The 25363-nt window shown below is 47.5% G+C and overlaps 1 protein-coding gene across 3 annotated transcripts in view; it reads right to left on the reverse strand.

Annotated features, from left to right (window-relative positions):
* Positions 1 to 12453, reverse strand: part of CAMKK2 (calcium/calmodulin dependent protein kinase kinase 2) — a gene marked incomplete at both ends in the record, with an annotated part of 37129 nt that extends 24676 nt beyond the window's left edge. For all 3 annotated transcript variants that reach the window (XM_082853531.1, XM_082853533.1, XM_082853532.1), the window contains 6 exons: positions 1485 to 1521; positions 3188 to 3321; positions 6083 to 6134; positions 6845 to 6898; positions 7551 to 7598; positions 12001 to 12453. In XM_082853531.1, coding sequence (XP_082709657.1) covers positions 1485 to 1521; positions 3188 to 3321; positions 6083 to 6134; positions 6845 to 6898; positions 7551 to 7598; positions 12001 to 12453 — 778 coding nt within the window. The remainder of the gene's footprint in view (positions 1 to 1484; positions 1522 to 3187; positions 3322 to 6082; positions 6135 to 6844; positions 6899 to 7550; positions 7599 to 12000) is intronic.
* Positions 12454 to 25363: the final 12910 nt, after the last annotated feature.

Consider the following 25363-nt stretch of genomic DNA (forward strand, 5'->3'; position numbering starts at 1 on the left):
AAAATAAAATGTCCTAAGCAACGACATCATCCTTGGAATTGAACCATGGCAACTACAGTAGGGGAAATTGAGCTCTGAGCTCTAGTTCCAGACCAGACCCATTATTTATGATTAACCGCTGCCTGTGCAGCAAAGGATCACCCTGTGCTCATCCCGGAGACAGGCTGGGCTTGGCCCTGCCCATACCACTCATCTCCTTAACACCCCTCCCGGCTGTCATGTGTACCCGCGCGAAATGCATACGCTAATACGCTAGTCTGAACGCCTACCCAAGCCAGACAACAGCAGGACACGTGACCTGTTGATCACGCCTTCCTGGGCCTGAGAGTCTGCTGTCCAGCTTTGAATTAGTCCTGCACTTCCTTCCCTCATCAGTGCTTATGCTGGGAACTGACTGAGAATTGCCCCATGTCCTCATCATTTTCTAAAAACGAGGTCTCTGAGGACATACCTGAGTGCTTCCATTTCAGTGTTCAGGGCCCAGACCCTTCAATGGCCCCTCAAGGGTCCAAATGCCCCATCATGGCCTCCCAGGCCCTCCATCTTCATCCCCACCCCCCTCCCTGGTCTTCTCTGCTGCAGTCCCATTTTTCTCAAACACACTAAGCTCTCACCAGCCTTGGGGCCTTTGTACCTGCTGTTTCCTCTGCCTGGAATGCTCTTCCTCAGATGCAACAGGGCTGTGTCCTTGATATTCAGGTGCTAAATGGTCACCTCTTCTCTGCCGTGGCCCCTCCATCTCTCTCTCACATCACCCTGTTTAATCTTCTTCAGAGTATCTATCTGAAGTTGATTATCTGCTTTATTTACAGTCTTCCCTCAGGATCCGTGGGCAATTGGTTCCAGGAACCCCCGTGGATACCAAAATCCACGGATGCTCAAGTTCCTTATAAGAAATGGTGCAGTATTTGCACATAACCTATGCACATCCTCCCCATACGTTAAACCATCTCTAGATTACGTATAATATCTAATACAATATAAATGCTATGTAAATAGTTGCCAGCGCATTTTTACTTTTTGCAAAGTCAAGTTTTACTTTCTGGAACATTCTGAAATTTTTTCTTTTTAGTATTTTCGATCCACACTTGGTTGAATCTGCAGATGCAGAACCCGTGGACACGGAGGGCCGACTGTAGTTGTTGACTATCTGTCTTCCCTGACTAGAATACCAGCTTCATAAGAGCAAGGGCCTCATCTTTCGTACTCATCACTGCAACCTTCGTGCCTAGAATGGTGTCCAACACACAGCAGGTACTCAATAAATATCTGCAAATGGATGAATAGGACACCCAGATAAAGTCCCAGCAAGAACTCCATTCCACCTCCTGCTTTGAACCAGGGGTGCAGCCTTCTGTGTGGGGCCCAGTTGGAGCAGGAAAGGGTGGGAGATGCCAGGGGCAGGGGTTGCCTGGAGAGCACCCCTGGGCTTTGGCAGGAGCAGCTGCCTGAGCAAGGGTGGCAGAAAGTAAGGGCTCTCTTACCCATGTACAGATGGTCCTCATTGGGGTCATCCAGGACCTGTTGGCATAGCCACATGGAACAGGCCGGAGATGAAGAGCAGGAGAGAGGAAGAGGGAGAAAAGGTATGAGCAGGGAGGAAGCATCATCCACATGACTGCATTTGCCAATGGGAGGGCTGCGCTTTCCACCGTTTTTCCTAGTTAAGATGAAGGGCACAGGAAAAAACCCAGTGTGTGATCCAAATGGCCATCTGGAAAATAAGCGCATTCTAGCCCAATCCTCAAGGGTCCTAAATACCCAGAAAGGAGGTTACGAAAAGGAGGGGGCAGATTCCTCCCCTGGAAAATGTCTCAGCTTGAATAAGAATCCCACCTGTCTCCTAGGAGACGACGGACTGGTCATCAGGGTGAAAATTCAAATCCTGTCCCCATTCCCCCTGCCCTGGCAGGAAATGATGTCTCCCTGCCTGGAACTGCCACAGCACTTTCTTTCTCTCTTTTACGGCCTTCCTGCTTTCATTTTATCACTATTTCTATCTTCCTTTCTCCAAAGGGCAGGCACCATGTTGTATCCACCTTGGTTGCCCCCTTGGTGCCCTCTAACAGGACTAGGCACCTAGTAGGTGCTCAGGAAACGTCTGGTGAATGAATGAACAGGTAAGCTGGCAGAGTCTTGTTGGGTGGGGAGCCCACACACCACAGGGCACCAGGGAGAGGGGAGATCCTGCCAGGACCCAGACACATGCGCTAACCAAGTGCCCTTGGGCTTCCTCTAAGATGGCCAACTCAAGCATCAGTGAGTTGAAATTGTGAAACTCGGTGTGACAGGTGGAGATAGCCTGCAGCCACCATCTCTCTTCTTTTGGGAAGAAACAAAGACAGACTCCTTGGCTAGACTGGTCCTCCCACCTCTTCCCATACCACACTCACCTTCCCTAGTCATCTAAGAGTCACAGGACAAGAGCCCTGAGAAAGGGATGCATCCTAGGCAGAGGCCTGGGACAGCCAACCTGGAACCCTAAGCTCTGCCCTTCGAGGAAAAGTCAGACCCAGGCACTTGCCTACCTAGAGTTCTGTTATTTTTCTTTGAAAAAATCACTTACGTTAATGTGTAGGATTATTGTTGTTTTTAAATGAATTAAAAATTTGTTTAGCTTCTCAGTTTTAAATTCTAATGTGATAAATATTAATAAACATAACCCCCATAAGCAAAAGTTTTCTGCATTCTTCAATTATTTTTAAGAGCATAAAAAGGGTCTTGAGGCCACAAAGTGTGAGATCTAGAGCAGGGGTTGGCAAATTACAGCGTACGGGCCAAATCTGGCCCTCCCCTGTTTCTGAAAGTAAAGTTTTATTGAAACACAGCCAGGCCCATTTGTTTACATGCAAATGGCTGCTTTTGTGCTACAACTACACGTACGTATAGTAGAAGGAGAACCAGCTCCAAAAAGAGAGAAACAGGTGAAGGGCAAGCCTCAGTATCCCTCTGAGCCCCAATTCCTTCGTCTATAAAATGGAAGTAATAGTCCGAGCGAGGGGTAAGGATTACACAAAATAACAGGGTGAAGGAGCCTGGAGAAATAACTACCACTCAGCCCTGCAACAGGCTGTTTGATGTGATGTGGCTCTCCCTGGAAACCAGTGGTATGGCATTTTGATAATAACAGAGACAGGGCTGAACCATCACCATGCCTCCCTCTCTCCTCCGTGTCTCCCCACCTCACCTCCACCAGCTTCACCACGTTGGGGTGGTCCAGCTTCTTGAGGATGGCAATCTCCTGGTACACCTGCTCAATGGGGCCCCTGGGCTGGATGCAGCCCCTGGGGGCTGGCCGGGTCCCTCGGGGAGGCGGGCGACCTGGAGGAGACATGAACCATCCCAGAGTCAAGGCAAAGAGACTTTCCTCTGCAGAGGGGGACTGTAGGCAGGACAAATGAAGTGGGGGGCTCTCAGAAGGGCTGGAATGGCTGATGTCACACAGGGGTCTTTATTCACTTATTTATTTATTTTGGCTGTGTTGGGTCTTCGATGCTGCACGCAGGCTTTCTCTAGTTGCAGCGAGCGGGAGCTACTCTTCTTTGCGGTGCACAGGCTTCTCACTGCAGTGGCTTCTCTTGTTGCAGAAGCATGGGCTCTAGGCGCACAGGCTTCAGCAGTTGCAGCACGTGGGCTCAGTAGTTGCGGCACGCAGGCCCTAGAGCACGTGGGCTTCAGTAGATGTGGCGCACTGGCTCAGTAGTTGTGGCTTACGGGCTCTAGAGCGCAGGCTCAGTAGTTGTGGGATCTTCCCGGAGCAGAGATCGAACCCGTGTCCCCTGCACTGGCAGGCAGATTCTTAATCACTGCACCACCAGGCAAGTCCCCCACCAGGGGCTTTAAACAGCCTTCTCTTCATCTGACTCCTCTGCTGCTGGAAGCACTGAAGACCCAGTCCCCTTGCCCAGACTTCTGTTAATTCTCTCCTTCCTGTCCCACTCCCCAGGCCACAGTGAGAATCAAGAGTTCACAGAGGTAAAGGAAAAGAAGTCTGAGGTCTAGTTCAGCAATCTCAATATTCCCCTCTCTGGAGCTCAGTTTTCCCACTCCATAAGATGGACAAAAACATTATCCTTCACCTCCATAACTCATGGAAGTAGCAGAGATATAAAATAAAGTCCAGGATAGGAAAAGAAGTAAGAGCTGATGAGAGAAAAAACAAAGGACTTGCTTGGCCCTGCAGTGACTGATAGTCAAAAGGTCACAGTGATGGAAAGGTCCACAGTCAAAACACTTACACTGCATATTATATGTAAGTAAGGATCTAAGTGTGACTCACAGAACAGCATGTGGATGTGCCAGCCTTGGAAAAGTAAAAGCAGAGGTGCAGGTGTCAGAGTGGGATGTGAACAGAGGCAAGACAAGTTCAAAGGAAAGATACTTGCTGCATCTGCTATAACAAGGAAGAAAGTGACAAGGGTAGTAACAACAAAGGGGCTGAACATCGTAGTATCACCTCATTGCCTGGTTAGGGAAATGGAGGAAAGGAGTGGTTTAAGTCATCGTCAGAGGAAGTCAGAAGTAAATGTCAAAAATTAATAAATCAAGAAATAATGGCACAAGGATATTAACTGGCTCAGTTCAGATAAGCAGGATAAACCAGGGTCCTGGTGATAGGACAGGGTTTTGGGATTTATGTTTCTTCTTATCCACTTTCTCTTTTCAGCTCAAGCCAACATTTTGCTCAGCACTGCTGGCAGGGAGCTTATGCTGGAGCAGCATATGCTCACCTACACCTGATCACATGCAGTAACTACCAGCTCCTAAAAGAGCTAAAAGTGGGGGCTGCCTCTAGGGAGAGGGAGGAGTACAGCAAGAAACTGTTGATCTCCATTACACACCCTTCTGTTCTTTTGCATTTTTGTAGATATAATTGAAATACCTTATGGTATTTCAATTTTTTTAATTCATCATTTTAAAATACATAATTTAATGGTTTTTAGTACATTCACAAGGTTGTGAAACCATCACCACTAGGTCTTTTTTTTTTTAATTTTTGGCTGCATTGGGTCTTGCTGCACCAGGCTTTCTCTCTAGTTGCGGCGAGCAGGGGCTACCCTTCGTTGCAGTGCACGGGCTTCTCACTGCAGTGGCTTCTTTTGTGGAGCATGGGCTCTAGGCGCACGGGCTTCAGTAGTTGCAGCACGCAGGCTCAGTAGTTGTGGCACGCGGGCTCTAGGGTGCACGGGCTTCAGTAGTTGTGGCGAGCGGGCTCCATACTTGTGGCTCGTGGGCTCTAGAGCACAGGCTCAGTGGTTGTGGCACACGGGCTTTGTTGCTCTGTGGCATGTGGGATCTTCCCGGAGCAGGGATCAAACCCGTGTCTCCTGCATTGGCAGGCGGATTCTTAACCACTGTGGCACCAGGGAAGTCCCTCACCACTAAGTCTTGAACATTTTCAACTCCCCCACAAAAAAACCCATACCTATTAGCAGTCAGTCCCCACTCCCTTTTAACCCTAGCCCCTGGAAATCACTAATCTGCTGCCTCTGCGGATTTACCTATTCTGGACATTGCGCGTAAGTGGAATCATACAATATGTGGCCTTTTTTGTCTGGCTTCTTTCATTTAGCATCATGTTTTCAAGGTCATCTGCGTTGCAGCATGTATAAGAATTTAATTTCTTTTTATGGCTGAATAATATTCCACTGACTAGACAGACCACCTTTTGTTTATTCATTCATCCGTTGACAGACATTTAGGGTTGTTTCTACATTTTGGCTATTATGAATAGTGCTACTATGAGCCTTCACGTACGAGCTTGTGTGAACATGTGTTTTCAATTCTCTTGGGTATATATGCCTAGGAGTAGAATTGCTGGGTCATATGGTCACAGCATGTTTAACTTTTTGAGGAACAGTCAAACTGTTTTCCTCTGAGGGATTCTTTTTACTTGATACCAATATTACTTCAATAAATATTTTTAAAAGAAAATGAATTTTAAAACGTCAGCAGGAGGCCCAATGCTGTCTTAGGGGAATCCGCCCAGGACACCTCTGCAGGGGACATCATTCAGTGGGTCTTCTCTGTATTGCCCCAGCCCCTGCACCTAAGAACAAAGGCTCTGGCCCAACAAACTCACGTGGAAAGCCCGCCTGTCGGATCAGTTTCTTTTTGGACAGCACCTTCATTGCCTGTGGGAGGAAAGACCCCACAACCTGGTTAAAATGGGTAGGAGGGTGGAGGGAGAGTTCCTTCCACTCCTAGGCCTGCCCAAGCTGTCAGTGCCCCAGCAGCCGCAGGACAATGTAGTGAGCACCTTGTCACTGGAATGGGTCAACTCCACAGGTTGTGTGGAAGCTGGAGTCCTGGGGTCCCTCCAGGCCGGAGGGTACTTCCAAGGTTCCAGGTCAGCTCTCCCAGCTGGGAGGCCACAAACCTTGGGATTCGCTACCACTGAATCAAGACACAAGTGAGCTGGAGTGATGGGCAAGGGACATTTTACACATGGGGAAACTGAGTTTCAGCATTTATGTCACTTGTCCAAGGACACATAATTGGCACATGGGAGGGCAAGGATTTGAACCCACATTGGACTGATTTCAAAGTCTCAGCCACATGGCAGTTTGTCTCACTACCACCCAGTTCTTAGGGCTATGGAGGATGTAGAAAGGGTAGCCCAGAGTAAGGATAGGAGACGTTTGCTGAATTTATTCACTCAATTTTCCTGAGCCAATCACTTCACCTCCCCATTTCCCCACTTCCTTCCTAATGCACAGAATAAACATGACCTAAGCATAAAATGAGTCAACAGCTAAGAAAACCTTCCAGGAAGGCAAGTGCTAGAAAGGAGCCTTTTTCTTTGGACAAGGATGGGGGCAGGGAGGGGGATGTGGATACTCACGTAGTAGGTATTGTCGTTTTCATTGTAGGCCAGCTTGACCACGCCATAGGAGCCCTGGATAAAGGGAGATGCCTGTGACATACTATCCAGAAGTTACGATCTGCAAAATGAGGACCCTAATACAGAGCTTGCAAACTGGCAGCCCATTGGCAAAATCCACCCTGTATGTTGTTGGATCTGCAGTTTTTAGAAAGTTTGAATTGGTGGCCAACATTCTAAAACAGGTCAGATATAAAAATCCAGATTCTGATACGGATATGGAGCCATAATCATTTCCACATGTCAACAGTTTGCCACAGTCCTCACCACTCCCTATTGTCTTATACCTAGCATGTTTTCCTCATTTATATTATTCACTTGCTCTCTACTGGCATTTGAGTTTTTGACCCTTGCAATGATACTGCCCATTGGCTGATATAAAAGCAAAAACAGATGGGAGAGTACCTTAAGGAGAAAAAAAGCCAACACCAATGTTGGTGATATGGAATTTCCCTGGAAGCTTTGTGAGCTTTTGTAGAAACACAGTACGTTATAAAAACAAAACAAAATAAAACAAAACAGATGGACCATAAATGACAAAACCCTCCCCCTCCCAGCCTCATCTCCAAGGACTCCTCTCCCACTCCCAAATCTGTGGGTTCCCTCCACAGTATCTGAGACATCCTTGGCAGGTATGGAAAACCAGCCTGGCTCCTGGGTTATTTACCTTTCCAATTTCGTCCTTCAGTGTGTACTGATTCAGCTGTACACAATCCTGGAAAATAAGTAGAAACACATAGAATATGAATTGTAAGTTTGCAGCTAGATACATTTTTCACAAACTTAACAAACATCTTAACCAGGACCCAAATCAAGAAAGGGAACATTCCCAGCTCCCCAGAAGCATCTCCCATATACTGGCCCCTGTCCAGGGTGACCACTATCCTGCCTTCTACCAGCACAGCTGTTGTTGGGTTTGTTTTTTTTTTTTTGGCTGGGTCACGCAGCATGTAGGAGCTTAGTTCCCAGACCAGGGATTGAACCCACGCCCCCTGCAGTGGAAGCTTGCAGTCTTAACCACTGGATCACCAGGGAAGTCCCTACCAGCACAGCTTTTGTACATTGTAAGAGCGTAATTATGTCGTATGTACTCTTTTAATACCCATTTTAAAGGTTCTTCCCAGTTTTAAAAAGTTCATTTATTTACTTTTTAAAAGTTAATTTAAAATTAAACAATAATCCATGACTGTGTTATCCTGTAAAAAAATGTAAAGTGATACAAGAGGAGAAAATCTGAGTGTCCTTAGCGCAAACAAAAGTTTCTTAACAGTTTCTCAAAAGTTCTTTTTTGTATTAAAAAAGTGCAAAATATAAAAGGAAACAAATGATAAATTGGATTTCAATCAAAATTAAAACTTTTGCTCTTTGAAACACTACTGAGAAAAAAAAGGTAAGACACGGACTGAGAGAAACTATTTGTAACACTTACAGTGGACAAAAGACTGGTATCCAGAACATATAAAGAACTCTGGGCTTTGCTGGTGGCGTGGTGGTTAAGAATCCGCCTGCCAGTGCAGAGACATGGGTTCGAACCCTGGTCAGGGAAGATCCCACATGCCACGGAGCAACTAAGCCCATGTGCCACAACTACTGAGCCTGCACTCTAGAGCCCACAAGACACAACTACTGAGCCTGTGCACCTAGAGCCCGTGTTTCGCAACAAGAGAAGCCACCGCAATGAGAAGCCTGCGCACCGCAACAAAGAGTAGCCCCCCTTCGCCACAACTAGAGAAAAGCCCAAGCGTAGCAATGAAGACCCAACGCAACCAAAAAAAAGAAAAAAACTTTAAAAAATAAATAAATAAAAAAGAACTCCTACAACTCACTAATAAAAAGACAACCCAATTAAAAATGGGCTAAAGATTTGATAAGCTATTTCTCCAAAGAAGGTACACAAATGATCAATAAGCACATGAAAAGATGCTCAACATCATTACTCATCAGGGAAATGCAAATTAAAGCCACACCCACTAAATTGGCTAAAATCAAAAAGACAGACCAAACCAAGTATTGTCAGAATGTAGGGCAAATGGTGGGAATGTAAAATGGTGCAGCCTCTTTGGAAAACAGTTTGGCAGTGTCTTAACAAGCACTTCCCATATGACCCAGCCATTCTACACCTAGGTGTTCACTCAAAAGAAATGAAAACTTGTGTCCATGCAAAGACTTGTATACAAATGTTCACAACAGCTTTATTAGTAATAGTCAACAACTGGAAACAATCCAAATGTCCATCAATAGGTAAATGGATAAACAAACTATGGTATATAGCTGTACAGTGGAATACTATTTAGCAATAAAAAGGAATGAACTACTAATAGGTGCAAAAATATGGATAAATCACAAAATCATTATGCTATGAAAGAAGCTAAGCTAAAAAAAGTACATACTAAATGATTCCACTTATATAAAATTCCAGAACTTGTAAGCTAATCTATAATGAAAAGAGGCAGGTCGGCCGCTGCCTGGGAGAGGGGAGGTGGGGGAGGGATGTGCTGTTGGGTGTGCTGGAAATGTCTGCGATCTTGATGGGGGTGATGGTTTTATGGATGTATACATACGTCACAACTGATCATATGGCACACCTGAAATATGTGCAGTTTATTTCACTTCAATTACACCTCAGTATAGTTAGGCTGAACATGTTAAGTGATACAAGAAGTAAAACTGGGAAAAGAAACACGATAGAAAGCAAAACTTCAAGTGTTACAGAGAAGCCCAACATTTCCCTTGAAACCCCTCCCATGCCCCAATTCTATCCCTCTCCCCAAACCTTGACATCAGTTTGGTGTATAAACTTCTAGGCCTTTTTCTATGTAAATGCACACATACATGCATCTGTAGAAAATACAGCGTACTGTTTTGGGATGGGGTTGGGGAGGCATAGACGGTGTCACACTAAATCAGTTCTCAACTTCCTTTGACTGGAGTTAGTTCCACGTCAGACCTGCATCTTTGACTTGCTGTGTAACGGGCCCACAGAGCTCTCACCTCACTGGTGGACTTTTTAGTTTGTTTTGTGTTTCTCTCCAGTATTGTTTTCATTCCCCTGAGTCTTGAAGGGATGTGACAGGCAGAGGTGGGGCCCTGCAGAGCTGTCCTAAGGGGTCTCATTGCCTCATAATCTAGCCCCCACATGCTGCTGAGTTCATCTTCCAAGAATCCACTCTGACCACATCAGCCCCAGCTCGCTGCTGCTTCCAGAGTCAAGTCCTGACTTCACAGCCTGACCTTCAAACCCTCTAAAGCTCTGACCTTGGCAGAGTTGTCTAGTTGCCCACCAAACACCAGTCTCTCCTTTCTTCCTTATAAGTGGAACTCTGTGTGGCAACATTCCAGGCTAGAAAACTTCATTTCCCAGCTTCTTTTACAGCTAAGGTGGCCATTTGTTCTGGCTAGTGGGAGATAAGCAGAAGTTGCTGGGTAGAGCTTCCAGGAAAGAGGACTGACTTAGGAGGCAGACATCTTTTGCCTTTCTTCCCTGCTCCTTCTTCCTGCCACGGCAGCCATCTTGAGATCATGAGGTTTTAAGGGCAAAAGCAACAACGCAACTACCACACCAATCCCCAATGCCTAGCTCTAGATTTATTTTACATGGTTAAAAAAAAGCCCTATTGTGTTAAAGCCACTGTTGTTGGGAGATGTCTATTTCTCTAAGCTGACTCATTTCTAACTGATACAAACTCGAACTCGCTCTCCAGCCCTGTTTCCACAGTGCCCCCCATTTGGGGCCCCACACTCCAGTTAACTGAATCCCTGACCTATCCTGAATTCTATGGAAAGGAATACGTTGGTATACATAGCTGGTACTTAGTTGGGTTATGGTAATCATACTTTTAAAACTAAAATATTAGAGGAACGAGACTACCTCTGTCACCTAGGTGGCCTGTGGCTAGTTAATAAACTAGGAGATGAAACAACAATAACAATTTTTTTTTAATGGGCTCATGCCTTCTACCTCAGGGCCCTTGCTCATGCCATGCTCACCCCCTGCAGTGAACTCTCAGTGTGTAGTTAAATATCAGCCCCTTTAGAAGGCCATTCCTGATTTCCAGGCATCCCCCAATAAAATGTATTCCTTCCTTCAACAAATATTTTTGAGCGACTATGCGCCAGGCAGCGTGCTCAGTGCTGGGGACCCTGTGGTGGACAGGACTGTTCCTAACATCCTAGCTGAGGCGGGGGCAGTGGTGGGGAACAGGCAATAAACAACTTAACAAACACACAGATAATCAGATGGTGACAAGTGCTGTGAAGGAAAGTCAACAGAGCAACAGGACAGACAGGGACGGAAGGCTGCTTAGAGGGGGTGGAATGAGAGGCCTTTCAGAGGAGGTGATATTTGAGTTGAGACTTGGAAGCCAGATGGAGATGTCCTTGCAAAGATGGTGGGGGGGCGGTGTGGTTCCAAGCAGAGGGAACAGCAAGGGTAAAGGCCTAACGGAGGGAATGAGGAAGACAAAGAAGTGGGTAAGGTCGGAGCTCTGTGAGTTGGCAGCACAAAGGTAGGAGATGGGGCAGGATGTGGGGCGGGGGCGGATCAGGCCCTGTGAACCCTGCTGGGGATCTGAGTTCCAACCCACCTCCCAGAAGTTTATAGTAAAGATCAAGTGAGAAGTTCAGGTACAGTGCTGAGGACAGTGCCTGGGGAGGCAAACACTCAGCAACTGGGGCCGTGCTGTTTGTCAGGGTGCGAGGCCTCTCACTGACCCACCATCCCCATTTCAGAGTCCCCAGCGCTACTTCCAACTGCCAGCACGTGCATCTCTTTGTGAGAGGCTCTGTCTGTCCCCGAGATGCTCTGCCCACACTCAGGGACTGCCAGCAGTTGGTGTAACAGGCCCGCCCTGTTACACCAGGTGGAATACCTGGCCCTCAGGTGGAATAACTCTGGGGCTCGTGTCCTACGCTGTCTCCCGGGGCTGCCCAGAGGTGGAGGCCCAGATGCCCACAGCGGTAACTGGCTCCAACATGCACCCTTTATTGACGTCTCCCTGGGTTTCCTGGGGTCACCTCCCCAATCAACTGGTTGCGCTGGAATCCTTCTGGGGGACCCCAACCTAACGCGGAGACATTCCGGGCGCGGGGCAGGGCACCAGGGGCCGCCGCTCACATACCTGCAACCCGGTGATGGAGACGTGGTGCGACTCCACCGTGGGCCTCCGGGGCAGCCGCGGCGAGGACTGCGGAGAGCCCACGGGCGAGTGGGGCAGGGCCGGGTAGACGCAGCGCCCATTCGCATCCAGCAGGGACCGCTCCTGCAGAGAGAGCTTGCGACTGGAGAGGTGGGGCCGGGCCTGGGACCCGGAGACGTTGAGGGGGACCTCTCCGCCAGGGGCTTCCAGGGGCCGGTCCCGGGCCAGGCCGCTGTCCACAGCGCAGGCCGGCTCGCACTCAGTGACCACGATGAAGGACTCCATGCCCAGATGGATGCTCAGGGACGAGAGGCCCCGCAGGGCTTCACAGGGTTTCTGGCCTTCGCTGCTATTACTGTTGCCGCTCCCGCCCCCCAGCTCATCCTGGGGGGCGGCCCGGTCGCTACTGGGCTGGCTAGAGACGCATGATGACATGGTGCATGTGCCGACCTCATGCGACATGCACGTGCCCGGGCACTCCCATCCGGCAGCGGCGCCACCTGCAGAGAGAGGAAGGGTCACCTGCCCCCATCCTGTGCGGCAGGGGCAGGGAAGGGGGTCTCTCCTGCTGGGCCAGACTGGTGCCTCATTCCTGCTTTGAGTTGCCGTCCTTGAAAAAAATATCTTGCAAAACACAGTGTGATCTGAAATCTTTTGCGTCTATATAGAAGAGCTTACTCCACATTTCCTCACTGTATCCATTTTTTTAAATTGATGTATAGTTGATTTACAACTCTGTGTTAGTTTCTGTTGTATAGCAAAGTGATTCAGTTATACATATGTATACATTCTGTTTTCTGTTCTTTTCCATTATGATTTATCACAGGATATTGAATATAGTTCCCTGTGCTATACAGTAGGACCCTGTTGTTTCACATTTCCTCATCTTAAAAGCCCCTTGTCACACAAACAAGAATCCCAAATTCAATTCCTGTAGAAAACAAGTATGAGAAAACCCCAAAATAGAGCACCCATGCCTCCTACAAAGGTGGCAGCTACTTCCAGCTCAAGCCAATTGTTGTTAAACAGGGACCGGGGCCTAGAATTGTCTGGTTATCGCTCCAACCCCTCTTTTTTTTTTTTTTTTTTTTTTCCAAGAGAAGCCCTAAAGCCAGGATGGTAAGTGAGATCTCTTGATTTTTTTTTTTTTAATTAGCAATTATTTTAAAATGCTGGACAGGCCAAATGAAACACTTCCACATGGTGACCTCTAGGCTGCATCACTTCACAATAGCAATGATTCAGACAGCTCTTTACAGTTTATAAAATATCTTCCACACCTCAGGATAATTTCACAAGCACCCTAGCTTGTTGGTTTGCCATTATACCCTCATTTTGTAAATGGGGAAACTGAGGCTCAAGAGAGGGAGAGGGATTTGTCCAGGTCTCCTAATGCAAAGACCATGAGCGCGGAGTCCAGTCCCCTGGCCTGGCCTGGCCAATGATTCTCAACTGAGGAGTGGGGGTCAGGGGTCACACCAGCAGAGAGTGTGTGAGACAGGGAAGTCTGTGTCGTCTGAGGAGCTAGGCTCAACATACCTATTATCTAATGTTTCCCTAGTTCAGCCCCCAGCTAGTACTTGCAAGATGTAAGGCAAATATGAGATTAAAAAAAGTTAATATCAAATAGCTTGGCGGTTCCTCAACAAATTAAACAGAGAATTACCATATGACTGAGCAATTCCGTTCCTAGGTATATATCCAAACAACACTACTCACAACAGCCAAAAGGGAAAAAACAACCTACGTGTCCACGGACAGATGAATGGATAAGCAAAATGTGGTCTGTCCACACAATGGAATATGACTAGAAAGGAATGAAGAACCGACACAGGCTACAAGCTGCATGAACCTCAAAAACATGATGCTAAGTGAAAGATGCCAGACACAAAAGGGCACATGTGTATAAGCCTATTTATATGAAATTTTTTTTTTTTGGCCATGTCACGTGGCTTGCAGGATCTTAGTTCCCCAACAAGGGATCGAACCCGTGCCCCCTGCAGTGGAAGCGCAGAGTCCTAACCACTAGACAGCCAGGGAATTTCCCTGTATGAAATTTTTTAAATAGGCAAATGCATACAGACAGAAAGTAGATTAGTGGTTGCCTAGGGCTGGGGAGGTGTTGGGGGAAAAGGGGAGTGACTGTCAATAGGTATGGGGTCTCCTTTTGGAGTGATGAAAATATTCTGGAACTAGATAGAGATGGTGGTTGCACAGCACTGTGAACGGACTAAATGCCACTGATTTGTACATTTTTAAATAGTTAATTTTATGTTATGTGAATTAAAAAAAAAAGATTGACACACTCCCTTAGACTGTCAATTCCTTCTGTCTCTGGGACAGAATATTAACCTTTGGTTTGTATGTTTGACAAATTCTGCTGGACAAATGTCACAGGTACCACTGGAATTCAGGGAGTATATCCACAGATGCAGACAGTGGCAGCTCTGTGATCATCCACGTCACAAAGGTGCCAGGAAAACAGTGAGAGCTGAGTAGAGAGATTTTATGAATGAATAAAATGATAGCTCTTTAAGACACTGGGTGGCAGTGGGGGGATACAGAGGAAAGTAAAGATGGGAGCAGAAAGCCAGTGCTTCCTGGAGGGCTTGGTTGAGGGGCAGAGAAATGCTACCCGCCCTCTTGGGACAGTCCTGCAATAAGTATTTATGGAATAGCTTCTATGTATGCAATCTGGACCATGACGTGGGCAGATGGGGTCCCTTGTGGAGCAGGGAAAGATCAATGGGAAAGGCACTAAGGAACTAACAACAGCATGCCAGCCCGGACATGGCACAATTTTTGAACACAGAGTACAGTGTAAAGGAATAACAAAGTACCCAGTCATGTGACAAGATGCTCAGCCTCCGTAATAGTAAGAGAAGTGCAAATTCAAACTACAACGAAATGGTTTGGTGGCTCCTCAAAAAGTTAAATGTAGAATTATCATTTGACTCAGCAATTCCTCTTCTAGGTATATATATATATATCCCCAAAAGAATTGAAAGTAGGGATTCAAACAGATACTTATACACCCATGTTCACAGCAGCATTATTCACAATAGCCAAAAGGTTGAAACGTCCCAAGTTTCCATCAATGGAAGAATAGAGAAACAGAATGTGGTCTATTTATACAACAGAACACTATTCAGCTCTAAAAAGGAATAAAGTTCTGACACATGCTACAACATGGATGAGCTAAGTGAAACACGCCAAATATTAAAGGACAAATACTGTATGACTTCACTTATAGAATAGGCAAATTCATAGACAGAAAGTTTAGAATAAAGGTGACCAGAAGAGACCGGGGGAGAGGGGAGCAGCAAGTCATTGCTTAAGGGGTACAGAGTTTCTATCTGGGGTGATGAAAAAGTTCTGGAAATGGATAGTGGTGATGGCTGCACAACATTCTTAATGTAAATACTGCCATTGAATCGTACATCTAAAAGTGGTTAAAATGGTAAGTTTTATGTTATATATATTTTACCAAAATTAAAATAATAATAATAAAGCTACAATGAAATATCTTTTTTCCAACTATCGGATTGGCAAAGACAAAAAATATAATAACAGCACTATTTTGATGAGGCTATGAGCAGTATGAATTAGTATCACCTTTATGAAGGGAAATTCAGCAATATCTAACAAAATTCCAAATGCACATACCTTTGACTTACCAATTCTGCACCTGGGAGTATTTACCTTAAAGACAATCTCACACATAAAAAAATGATATACGTACAAAATTATTTTGCTAGTGTGGTTTGAAATGACTATCCACAGGGGACTGAGTAAATAAAATGAGGTACATGTAGCCCAGGAGAAAATCATGCATTTATTTTAAAAGAGGTGACTCTGTACATCCTAATGTGAATTAGCTCCAAGACACACTGTTACATGGAAAAAACCAAGGCATTCGGATGCTGCTGTTGGCATAGGGGGAAAAGGGCCATACGCGCGTACATAATCATAGGCAGAGCGTACTTCTGGAAAGATACACAAGAAAATGATAAGAGTGGCCTCAAGAGAAGACAACTGGTTTGCAGAAGTGGGAGGGAGGCAGGGTGGGAGGGACTTAACTGTCACTGTATTTACTTTTATTTTTGTAAAAGTAAGTGTGCAAAGAGTAACTATTCAGAAATGAATTTTTAAAGGAAAGTAACCATAACCACAATGGGAGTTAGGATGATCAGGCCCGAGTGCTACCTCCGGGGCACGAGGCAGAGGGAGCGAGCAGTTGGCTCTATCTCCTAATCCCTTATCCCACTCTGGCTGTATCTGAGAAAGAAATCATTAAATGTGTCCCTGTCTTGGCTTCCTCATCCGTGAGAGAATACAACCCAAGTTCAATGTTCTCCACGGTCTCAGCTGCTGTTCCTTTACATATCCTTTTTATAATCCTTATTTCCCAGGAGGGGAAAAGCAGGGTCCCTGAAGTTCGACTGCCTGGGGCCGCAGCCTCAGTTTTCTCTTCTATAAAATGGGCACTCACCCAAGAGTCATGAGGACTAACTGAACTAAGAACTCAGTATTCATGTCTGGTGCATGGTTAAGTGCTGAAAAAGCTCTTCCTTCAACAAATACTTCCTGAATGCCTACTACCTGCCAGGCTATGCTCCAGAATGTTCCTCCTCCTGTGTGTGTTCTGTAGCCCTGGGAGTGTCGGCCTGCCTCCCCTCCACTGGCCCGTCCTCCCTCCCAGAGCCACCTCTGACATGGCTGCAGAGTTCCTGAAAAGAAAACTAGTCTGGCAGCACCTGAGACAGTTAATGGAGAATTTTTCTTCTTGCCAACAGAAAAACAATTGCTTATCGATCGCCACTCCAGGCCAAGGACACCAAGCCATTCACCCCCCGGCAAAGCCGCATTTAATCAGTCTCCTTGACGAGCTGGTGTCTGGCTCCGTGCCTTGGCCCTTGAGGCCTGGAGGAGAAAGGAGAGAAAAAAATGCACTGGCTGGCTCTGAGGCAGAGGTGCGGGCCCCTGTGCTGGAGGGATAGGTGTGTTCAAGTCTCAGGAAAGAGCCCCAAGGGACACAGACCACAGTGCCTCGAGGCCACCTGGAGGCCCCTCACTGGTCTGCAGCAGGCCTGGCAGGCAAGGACTTGGCCATTCAGCACCACTGACCCCACAGAGTCCAGGCCAGAATCTGACCGTTTCTGAGGTCACAGATCGTATGAGGTCACACACCTTTTAAGGATCTGTTGAAAGCCACCAACACTCCCAGGAGAAGAAAAATCATACAAAAAGACAATAGTTTGCATTATAACAGCTAACATCCAACTGAGTATTTCTTCACCAAACATTGAAACAGCTCTGCCTGGGTCATTTAATCCTCACAGGCCCTCTGAGAGGGAGGGACAGCTAAGCATTCAGTTTTGGGGGGGCCGAGGTTTGACGAAATTCCAAAAGCCCCCTCCCCAAGCCTCCTGCCCCAATACATGGGTCCTTCCCCAGGCCCTGAAGCCTCCCCGCTGCCCTTGGCTGGCAGCCCTGAGCTCCCCTCCCTCCCCTCTCACAGGCAGCTCCATGGAGGACCAGACCCTTCCTGGAGCAGATAAATCCGGCTCCAGGCCAGAACGAAGGAGCGCTCATTCCTCTGCCAGGAAGCCAAGTGCCAGCGGCCTCCAGGAAACACATTCCCATATCCTGGGGGCATTTTCCAACCTGCGCCTGCTTACCAAATGCCGAGCCGCCACCACCACGGGAGCTGCAGCACAGCAAGTAGCCAGTGAGTGGGCCCGTGACATGCCCTGACCCATGATACACCCTTTGCATGGTCCCCTGAGGTCCCGGGCAACACGGGACAACAAAGAGGCCCAAAATAGCTGTGAGGATCCTGCCAAGGCCAGGGACAATGTCCTCCCTGGGATAACAGACTTGGCCAGCCACATCTTCTCTCACCTGGGGAAACTGAAACCCACTCACCCATTTGTTCTTTCCACAAGTAATTACTGGGGACCTACTATGTGCCAGATAAACAAAACAGATGTGATTTCTGAAAAGTAGGGGCACAAGTGACTCTATAAGCACAAACTGGAGGAGAAAACCAGGATGAGGTAAAAAAAGAACAACATAGGGACCCAGGGGAGATCTGAATGGGAGGGGGTGAGTCAAGGAAGGCCTCACTTGGGGAAATTATATTTAGGCTGAGACCTACAGGGTGAGTAGGTGCTAAGGGGGCGGGAACTTGCTCCAGGAGGACGAAACACATTCTGAGAAGGTCTCGCAGCAGGAAAGAGGTGGGAGAGCGGAGAGAACAGAAAGAAGACTCCAGGGATTGAATGAGGTTGGGAAGGGGGTGAGGGTGGATGGGCAGGCTGGAGGGGCCAGAGCACAAGAGCTTTGTAGGAAGCTGATGAGAGCAGGAGGGGTGTCCCAGGCAAAGCCATAGGGACCCCACTTGGCACCTGTTATGGGATGTGGAATTGTGGCCCCCAAAAAGATACGCTAATGCAATATGACTGGTGTCCTTATAAAAAGGGGGAAATCTGGACAGACCCGCACACAGGGAGAACACCATGAGAACGTGAAGGCAGAGGTTGGGGTCCTGCACCTACAAGCCAAGGAACGCCAGATTGCCAGCAGCCATCAGACGCCAGGAGACAGACACGGACCAGATTCTCCTTCATGATCCCTGGAAGGAACCGACCCTACCAACACCTTGGTCTCGGACTTCTGGCCTCCAGAACTGTGAGATAATACATTTCTGTGGTTTAAGCTGCCCAGTTAGCGGTACTTTGTCAAGGCCATCCCAGCACACTAACACAGCTCCCCTCCCAACCACAGAAGCCTGCTGCCCCAGGGGCCACGGATTCAGAGGGTGTTTCCCAATACTTAAGAGGGAGACCTGGGAGGCTCAGTTGTATAGCCGATGCAGCGCTGAGGCTTGACACCAGCTGGAATATTCCAGATGCGGGGCCTTGGCCCAAACAAGCAGTCGTATCAAATTCAGTGACACAGACTCTTACAAGTGTCTTCCCTTGCATACTCTTTAGTTTAGAGGCACTGAAACTGATTGTCTCCCCAGAGACGAGGGCCCTTGCTTGGCAGAGGGCACGAGGGATAGTGCTGGCTTTATTTTATCTATCTATCTGTCTGTCTATGCCACACTGCAAGGCTTGCAGGATCTTAGTTCCCCAACCAGGGATTGAACCCAGGCCCTCGGCCGTGAAAGCACCAAGTCCTAACCACTGGACAACCAGGGAACTCTGACAGTGCTGGCTTTAGTGTGCACAGACCCCATCCCATCATAGTCCCCGGAGCAAACAGTCCCTATCGTGTGACATCTGGCCACCGATGTATTTTGCTTGGCCTACACTGTATTTAAAACTATTTGAATGAGATGCCAACATTTTAGAGCCAGGAGAGTTCAGATAAAAATCAAAATTTCCAGAGTCTCTTGAAGAACTGGACACTGTTAGCACTGGACCTTTATTCACTCCTGGTAAAAACTCCCTGAAGCTTTGGACAGGAGATATGCTCGCCGGCGTGCCACAGTCCTCACTGCTTCCCCTCATCTCCCCAACGCCAAGGACAGGCTGAGTGTCCTATTACATGTCCTTCCCTTTTCTACCTCTCATGACCTATCTCACCCCTACAGGCCCTACTTTGAGATGCACTGGATATTAGTGCTATAATATCAGTGGTCACCTGTTCCAACAATTTCATTTCACCAATAAGAAAACGAAGGGTCAGAAAGGTTTACTAATTTTTTTTTTTTTTTTTTTTTGCAGTACGCGGGCTTCTCACTGTTGTGGCCTCTCCCACTGCGGAGCACAGGCTCCGGACGCGCAGGCTTAGTGGCCGTGGCTCACAGGCCCAGGGGCCCAGCCGCTCCGTGGCACGTGGGATCCTCCCGGACCGGGTCACGAACCCGCGTCCCCTGTATCGGCAGGCAGACTCTCAACCACTGCGCCACCAGGGAAGCCCAGGTTTACTAATTTGTCCAAAGTTATGCAGTGGTTCCAAGTAGAGCTAAAACTGGTCTGAGTTTTTCAGAAAGGGGCTAAAAATTACAGGTACAGCCCTGCAATGTCCACGTTGTATCCAGAATGAAGTCCAGGCTGAGCCAAAATCTCTAACAAAGGGGAATACCTAGCCCATTCCTCTGGCTCCAACCTGTGTGAGAGGGGAGAGTGTGAAGGCTCAGTGTCCTACAGCATTCAGGAAAGACATGCATGGGCACAGAGACATCGATTTGACTTAACTTGTGAGAGCCGTGCCTTTGCCTTTTTGTTTACTGCTGGACTCCAGGACCTAGAACTTTCTAGAACACTGCCGGCACTCAATAAATATTGGCTAGAGGTCATTGTTTATTTCATTCATCCCAAGGCCACTCAGAAGGTCAGACGCTTTCTTTAGCTGGCCTAGACTCTATGTTCCTTTAGTCTGATAACAGCAGCCTGATTTATGTCTGGAACCCATCCTTCTGTGTGAAAGGTGACTCCATGGAGCTGTCCGTGCCATCAACTTCAGGGGTTCCACTATGACTCAAGTCTGGTTAACTGGGCATTGATTGCTCTGGTCAAGTGATTGTTTCAAGAGTAGATGTGTGGGGCTTCCCTGGTGGCGCAGTGGTTAAGAATCTGCCTGCCAGTGCAGGGGACACAGGTTCGAGCCCTGGCCTGGCAAGATCCTACATGCTGCGGAGCAACTAAGCCTGTGCACCACAACTACTGAGTCTACACTCTAGAGCCTGCGAGCCACAACTACTGAGCCCGTGTACCACAACTACTGAAGCCCACACACCTAGAGCCAGTGCTCTGCAATAAAAGAAGCCACCGCAATGAGAAGCTTGCGCATGGCAACGAAGAGTAACCCTCCCTCGCCACAACGAGAGAAGAGCCCGCATGCAGCAACAAAGACCCAACACAGCCAAAAAATAAAATAAATAAATTTATTTAAAAAAAAAAAAAGAGTAGATGTGTGACCCAAGTCAGTCTACTAAGTTTTATTCTAGGATTTTGTGGAAGTATTAAGAATGTCTCTTTCTGTGGCACACAGAGCAATGAAGATGTACTTCTAGAGTTACCAGGGGCTTGGGAGAACCCTGCCTTAGAATGAAGTTGACAGAGAGAGAAGAGAGCCAACAGATAGAAAAGAATTAAAACTGGAGACACTGCATGGGCACCTGGATCCAGCCATGCCTGAAGCCCACCTACCCCAGGAGTTTTTAAACTACATGAGCCAAAAAATTCCCATTTTTGCTTAAGTTAGTTTGCAGTTGGTTTTCTGTCATTTACAATCAAAGGTCCTAACGGACAGATGACACAGAGCTGACTGACAGAAAAGCTTTTCCACTAAGCTCCCTGTCAGATGATAAGCTGCCTACACCTTAAGGTTCCCAACCAGGCCAAACTGTCAGGCAGCTGCAACTCCCCTGACAGCCTTCACCTTGATGGTTTGGCAGAAACAAGAACTTCCAAACTCATTCTTAATTTCTTTTTTTTAATTTTAAAGGAAAAAAAATCAAAAACAGGGAAGGAAAGGGCTTAAGAATAGGATGAAATGAAGGGAAGAAACTGACTAGTACTTTTAACACAAGAATCACATCACTACCGTGGCAGCCATAGTAGTTGTAGATACAGTAACAGTGATGACTAGTCTTCTTTATTGCTGGCCAAGTGCCAGGCGTTATTCTAAGCACCTTGCATGTATCACCTCATTTAACCATCACAATAAACTTATGAGTTAGTTACTATTATCATGATCTCACCAATGAGGAAACTGAGGCACAGAGAGTCTGAGTGACTTGCCCCAAATCACACAGCAGTTTGGGAGGGCACAGGTGTGAAATCAAAGGCTCCTAGAAAGGGGGGCACATCGTGATCAGGGGTACAGCCCTTCTCCTTAGCTGGTGACCTTGAGGATAACAATACCTACCCCACCTACCACACAGGCCCCTGCACACAGCAAATGCTCCCTAAACAGAAGCTGTTGCCAAGAAAGCACTTCAACGGCTATCAAATTCAAGCCCCTCAATTGGCTTTAATTTATATTAAAATAAAATTTTTGTTTCTAATCACAACCTGCCAACTTAACTCTTTTCATCTTCCCTTCTAATTCTTATCCATATGCATCACTTTCTACAAAATTAAAAGCAAAGTGTGCACATAATTTCGCATCCTTATTTGTGTCACAAGAATTTTGCACGCACTCTCACAGCTTTCATAATCAACGCACTAGGGCTCCAGATGGAGTGGCTGAGACCCAGGGAGGTGAGACGACCTCTCCCAGGCAGCCCAGCAGGTTCTAGGCTAGGCCAGGGCATGACCCCTGACCCCTGCAGTGTCCCCTTCGGCCCTGGATGCTGGCGGAGCAAGAAGCTCCACTGCCTTAAGAGTTCCTAGGGAGCTACTGTTGGGTCAATCATGAAGTATCACGGAGAAGCGGCCCGCATCACACACCCGGTACCTAAAGCCAGGTGTGCACAGGAGGCCCCTGCCTTGAAGAGCCAGTAAGTGTGAATGGGTGAGTGTGGGTGTGGATGTTGCGGGTATTTAGAAAAGGGAGGTGGGGACCATCATACTTCCTTCCTCTTCTCCTACTGAATCCATCCCAGTCTTTCACTGAACCTAAGGAAGAGGCTGGGAAACAACTGAAATTTCAATTTTTAATGAAAAGAAAAAGACTTTGACTCCAACATTCTGTAGCTTGACAAATCAGAGAGGGAGGGGGCTGGCTGGGAATCCACAGGCATCCGGGCCTCGCCCACTCACAGCCCTTCTCCTCCTTCTTCCCTGCTGTTTGGAGGTGATGCTAAATCTAGCTGCTCCCTCCCCAGCCTCCAGCACAAAGCAACCCCAGGCAGGGCCAAAGAGGGGCTGGGAGCTGGCTCCCGGGGTCCAACCCTGTCCCTGACACCTGTACCCAGAGGGCAGGAGAACTGTCTGGGAAGAATCTAAATAAAATCTCTTTCTGCCAGAGGCCTTAACGGCAAAATCCCAAAGTAGCTTGAGAAACCCATAAGGGAGGTGTCCTTTCCTCCACACCCTGCCCACCACCCAAACCACTGGTTCCCCATTTAAACTTCTCCAGCAGAGGCTTATCTCAGCCACCTCCCACAACGTCCCTTCCCCACCCACTCCCACTCACTTCCTACCTCATGACCAAGCAGAGGGGCAAGACCTTGGCCTCTCCCCCCATTTCCTTGGGGGACCATCAGTCGCTCCTCTCCAGGTTGGAATTAGCATTTTTATCTCTGCAACCGCCATCTCTCAACTATTTACAGAAGCCAACGGGATAAAAAGGGACAACATAAAAATAGTTGCTCAGCAGCTTTCAGGATGGGGTGAGGGTAAGGGCACAACAGACTCTTCCAATTTTCTTTCTCTCCTTTTCAAAAGGGAAAAATGCTACAATTGTTCATCTTTTCCAAAGCGATCCCCAACAGTTCCAGACCCCTCACCCAAGAGTTCCTAAGGGACAAGGACCAAGTCCCAGTGTTCCTCGGTTCCCAGGGCAGGGAACCAGCCCCTCCCAAAAGTGTGGGTTCAATGAAAGATCATCAGGGTTCCAGAGCCAGCGGCCTGCTCTGTCCCGTTTCCATCACCTCCTGGTTCTCCTTCCAGCCGTCCAAAACCATGAGCCAGTCAAAAACAAAACAAAACTTTGGGTTTTTTCTCTATCCTTAAAATGGTTCATAATTGAGGGGGGAAATTCAGCAGCAACACTACGCACATGACTGAAACTGAAAACACTGGCAGCTAAAATAGTTCCTTCACCATTTTGGTCACTAGCATGCCCCAGCAGGGAATGCCAGAGCCAGAGGTCTTCCCTATGAAGTCTAACAGCGCTCACCTCCTTTTAAATATGCCCCTCTTTTTGGTTTTATCGGGGAAGGGATCCAATCAGGGAAGAAAGAAAAAATAATCATTCAAAATCTTATTTTCCTGAGAGCACAAGCATTTGGAAATTATTTCCACACCATAACCTCCTGGAGAATGTGGATTCCACTCCATGAGAAAATGGGCATCGTTTGGCATCATAAGGAGGCCGAGGGAGACATGAGAGCTCAGGATTAGAAGGTATGTCAGGAAACTATACAGATCTCAGGGGACTTGGGCCTTGATTTTCTCAGCTGTAAAATGAAGCTGCAGCAACCTACCTACAGGGCAGCTGTAGAGTCAATCTTCTATAAAAGTGCCCAGCACGTGGGCTTCCCTGGCGGCACAGTGGATGGGAGTCCGCCTGCCGATGCAGGGGACGCGGGTTCATGCCCCGGTCCAGGAGGATCCCACATGCTGCGGGGCAGCTGGGCCCGTGAGCCATGGCCGCTGAGCCTGCGCGTCCAGAGCCTGTGCTCCGCAGCGGGAGAGGCCACAACAGTGAGAGGCCCGCGTACCGCAAAAAAAAAAAAGTGCCCAGCACACAACATGGCTCATAGACGATGCTCTCTTTAAAAAGACCATGTTCTCCCTTCCTCTCTGCCCTCCACTTTTCCCAGCCATCAAATGGGAGGGGTTGAGGGGCTGGAATTTTCTAGACTTCCTCCTAGTTCAGTTTTCACGCTGATCCATTTCCACGTCCTTGGAGGGCATTCCTGGCAAAGCTATCAGGAGACTGAGTTGACTCCATGCCTGGCCACAGGGTTCAAGCACCAACTGTCTGGTGAGGCCTTCTCTACTTCATGGATTTACTTACCTGGAAAAAGGTCTCACAAAATATATACCAATAAAATCACATGGGACCTACATTTAACAAATCATGACAGAAAAGAATGAAACTGAATGAAATCCAGGCTCTCCCTGAAAATCACACTTGTAATACCTGTGAGGTGATCTGGGAGGCGATGGGCTAAGACGGAAGCTAGGATTCTCGTGGAGGAGCAGGTGGGAGCGGCGTTAAGGGAGTCCTGAAAACCTTGTTCCAGGAAGCTCGTCTCCAATTGATTTTGGAGAACCTTCCTTCCATCACCCTCTCCCTGCAAATTCAGTGACAACACAGTGTTTTGTGCCCAGAGGTTTATTAGTTGGGGGCTGTGGAGACAAAGGAATGGTCAAAGTGGCCTTAAGAAGCTCTTATGGCAGAAACAACCCAAATGTCCATCAAAAGATGAATGGATAAGCAAAATGTGGTATATCCATACATGGGAATATTATTCGGTCATAGAAAGGAAGCACTGATATATTCTACAACATGGGTGAACCTTGAAAATATTATGCTCAATGAAAGCCAGACACAAAAGGTCACATATTGCTAACAGGTCAGTAAAGTTGTAACAAGCACAGCCTGAAAGAAGAAAAGTCACTTCCAAAAGGGAAATGCAGTTTCCTCAGTCTTCCAGGAAAGAAGGCACAGAAGTGAGGCTGAAGGCCACTGCAGCACCACGGAGCCAGTGAAC

The sequence above is a fragment of the Leucopleurus acutus genome (genome assembly GCF_964270905.1).
Source record: "Leucopleurus acutus genome assembly, chromosome: 13".
NCBI classification, from domain to species: domain Eukaryota; kingdom Metazoa; phylum Chordata; class Mammalia; order Artiodactyla; family Delphinidae; genus Leucopleurus; species Leucopleurus acutus.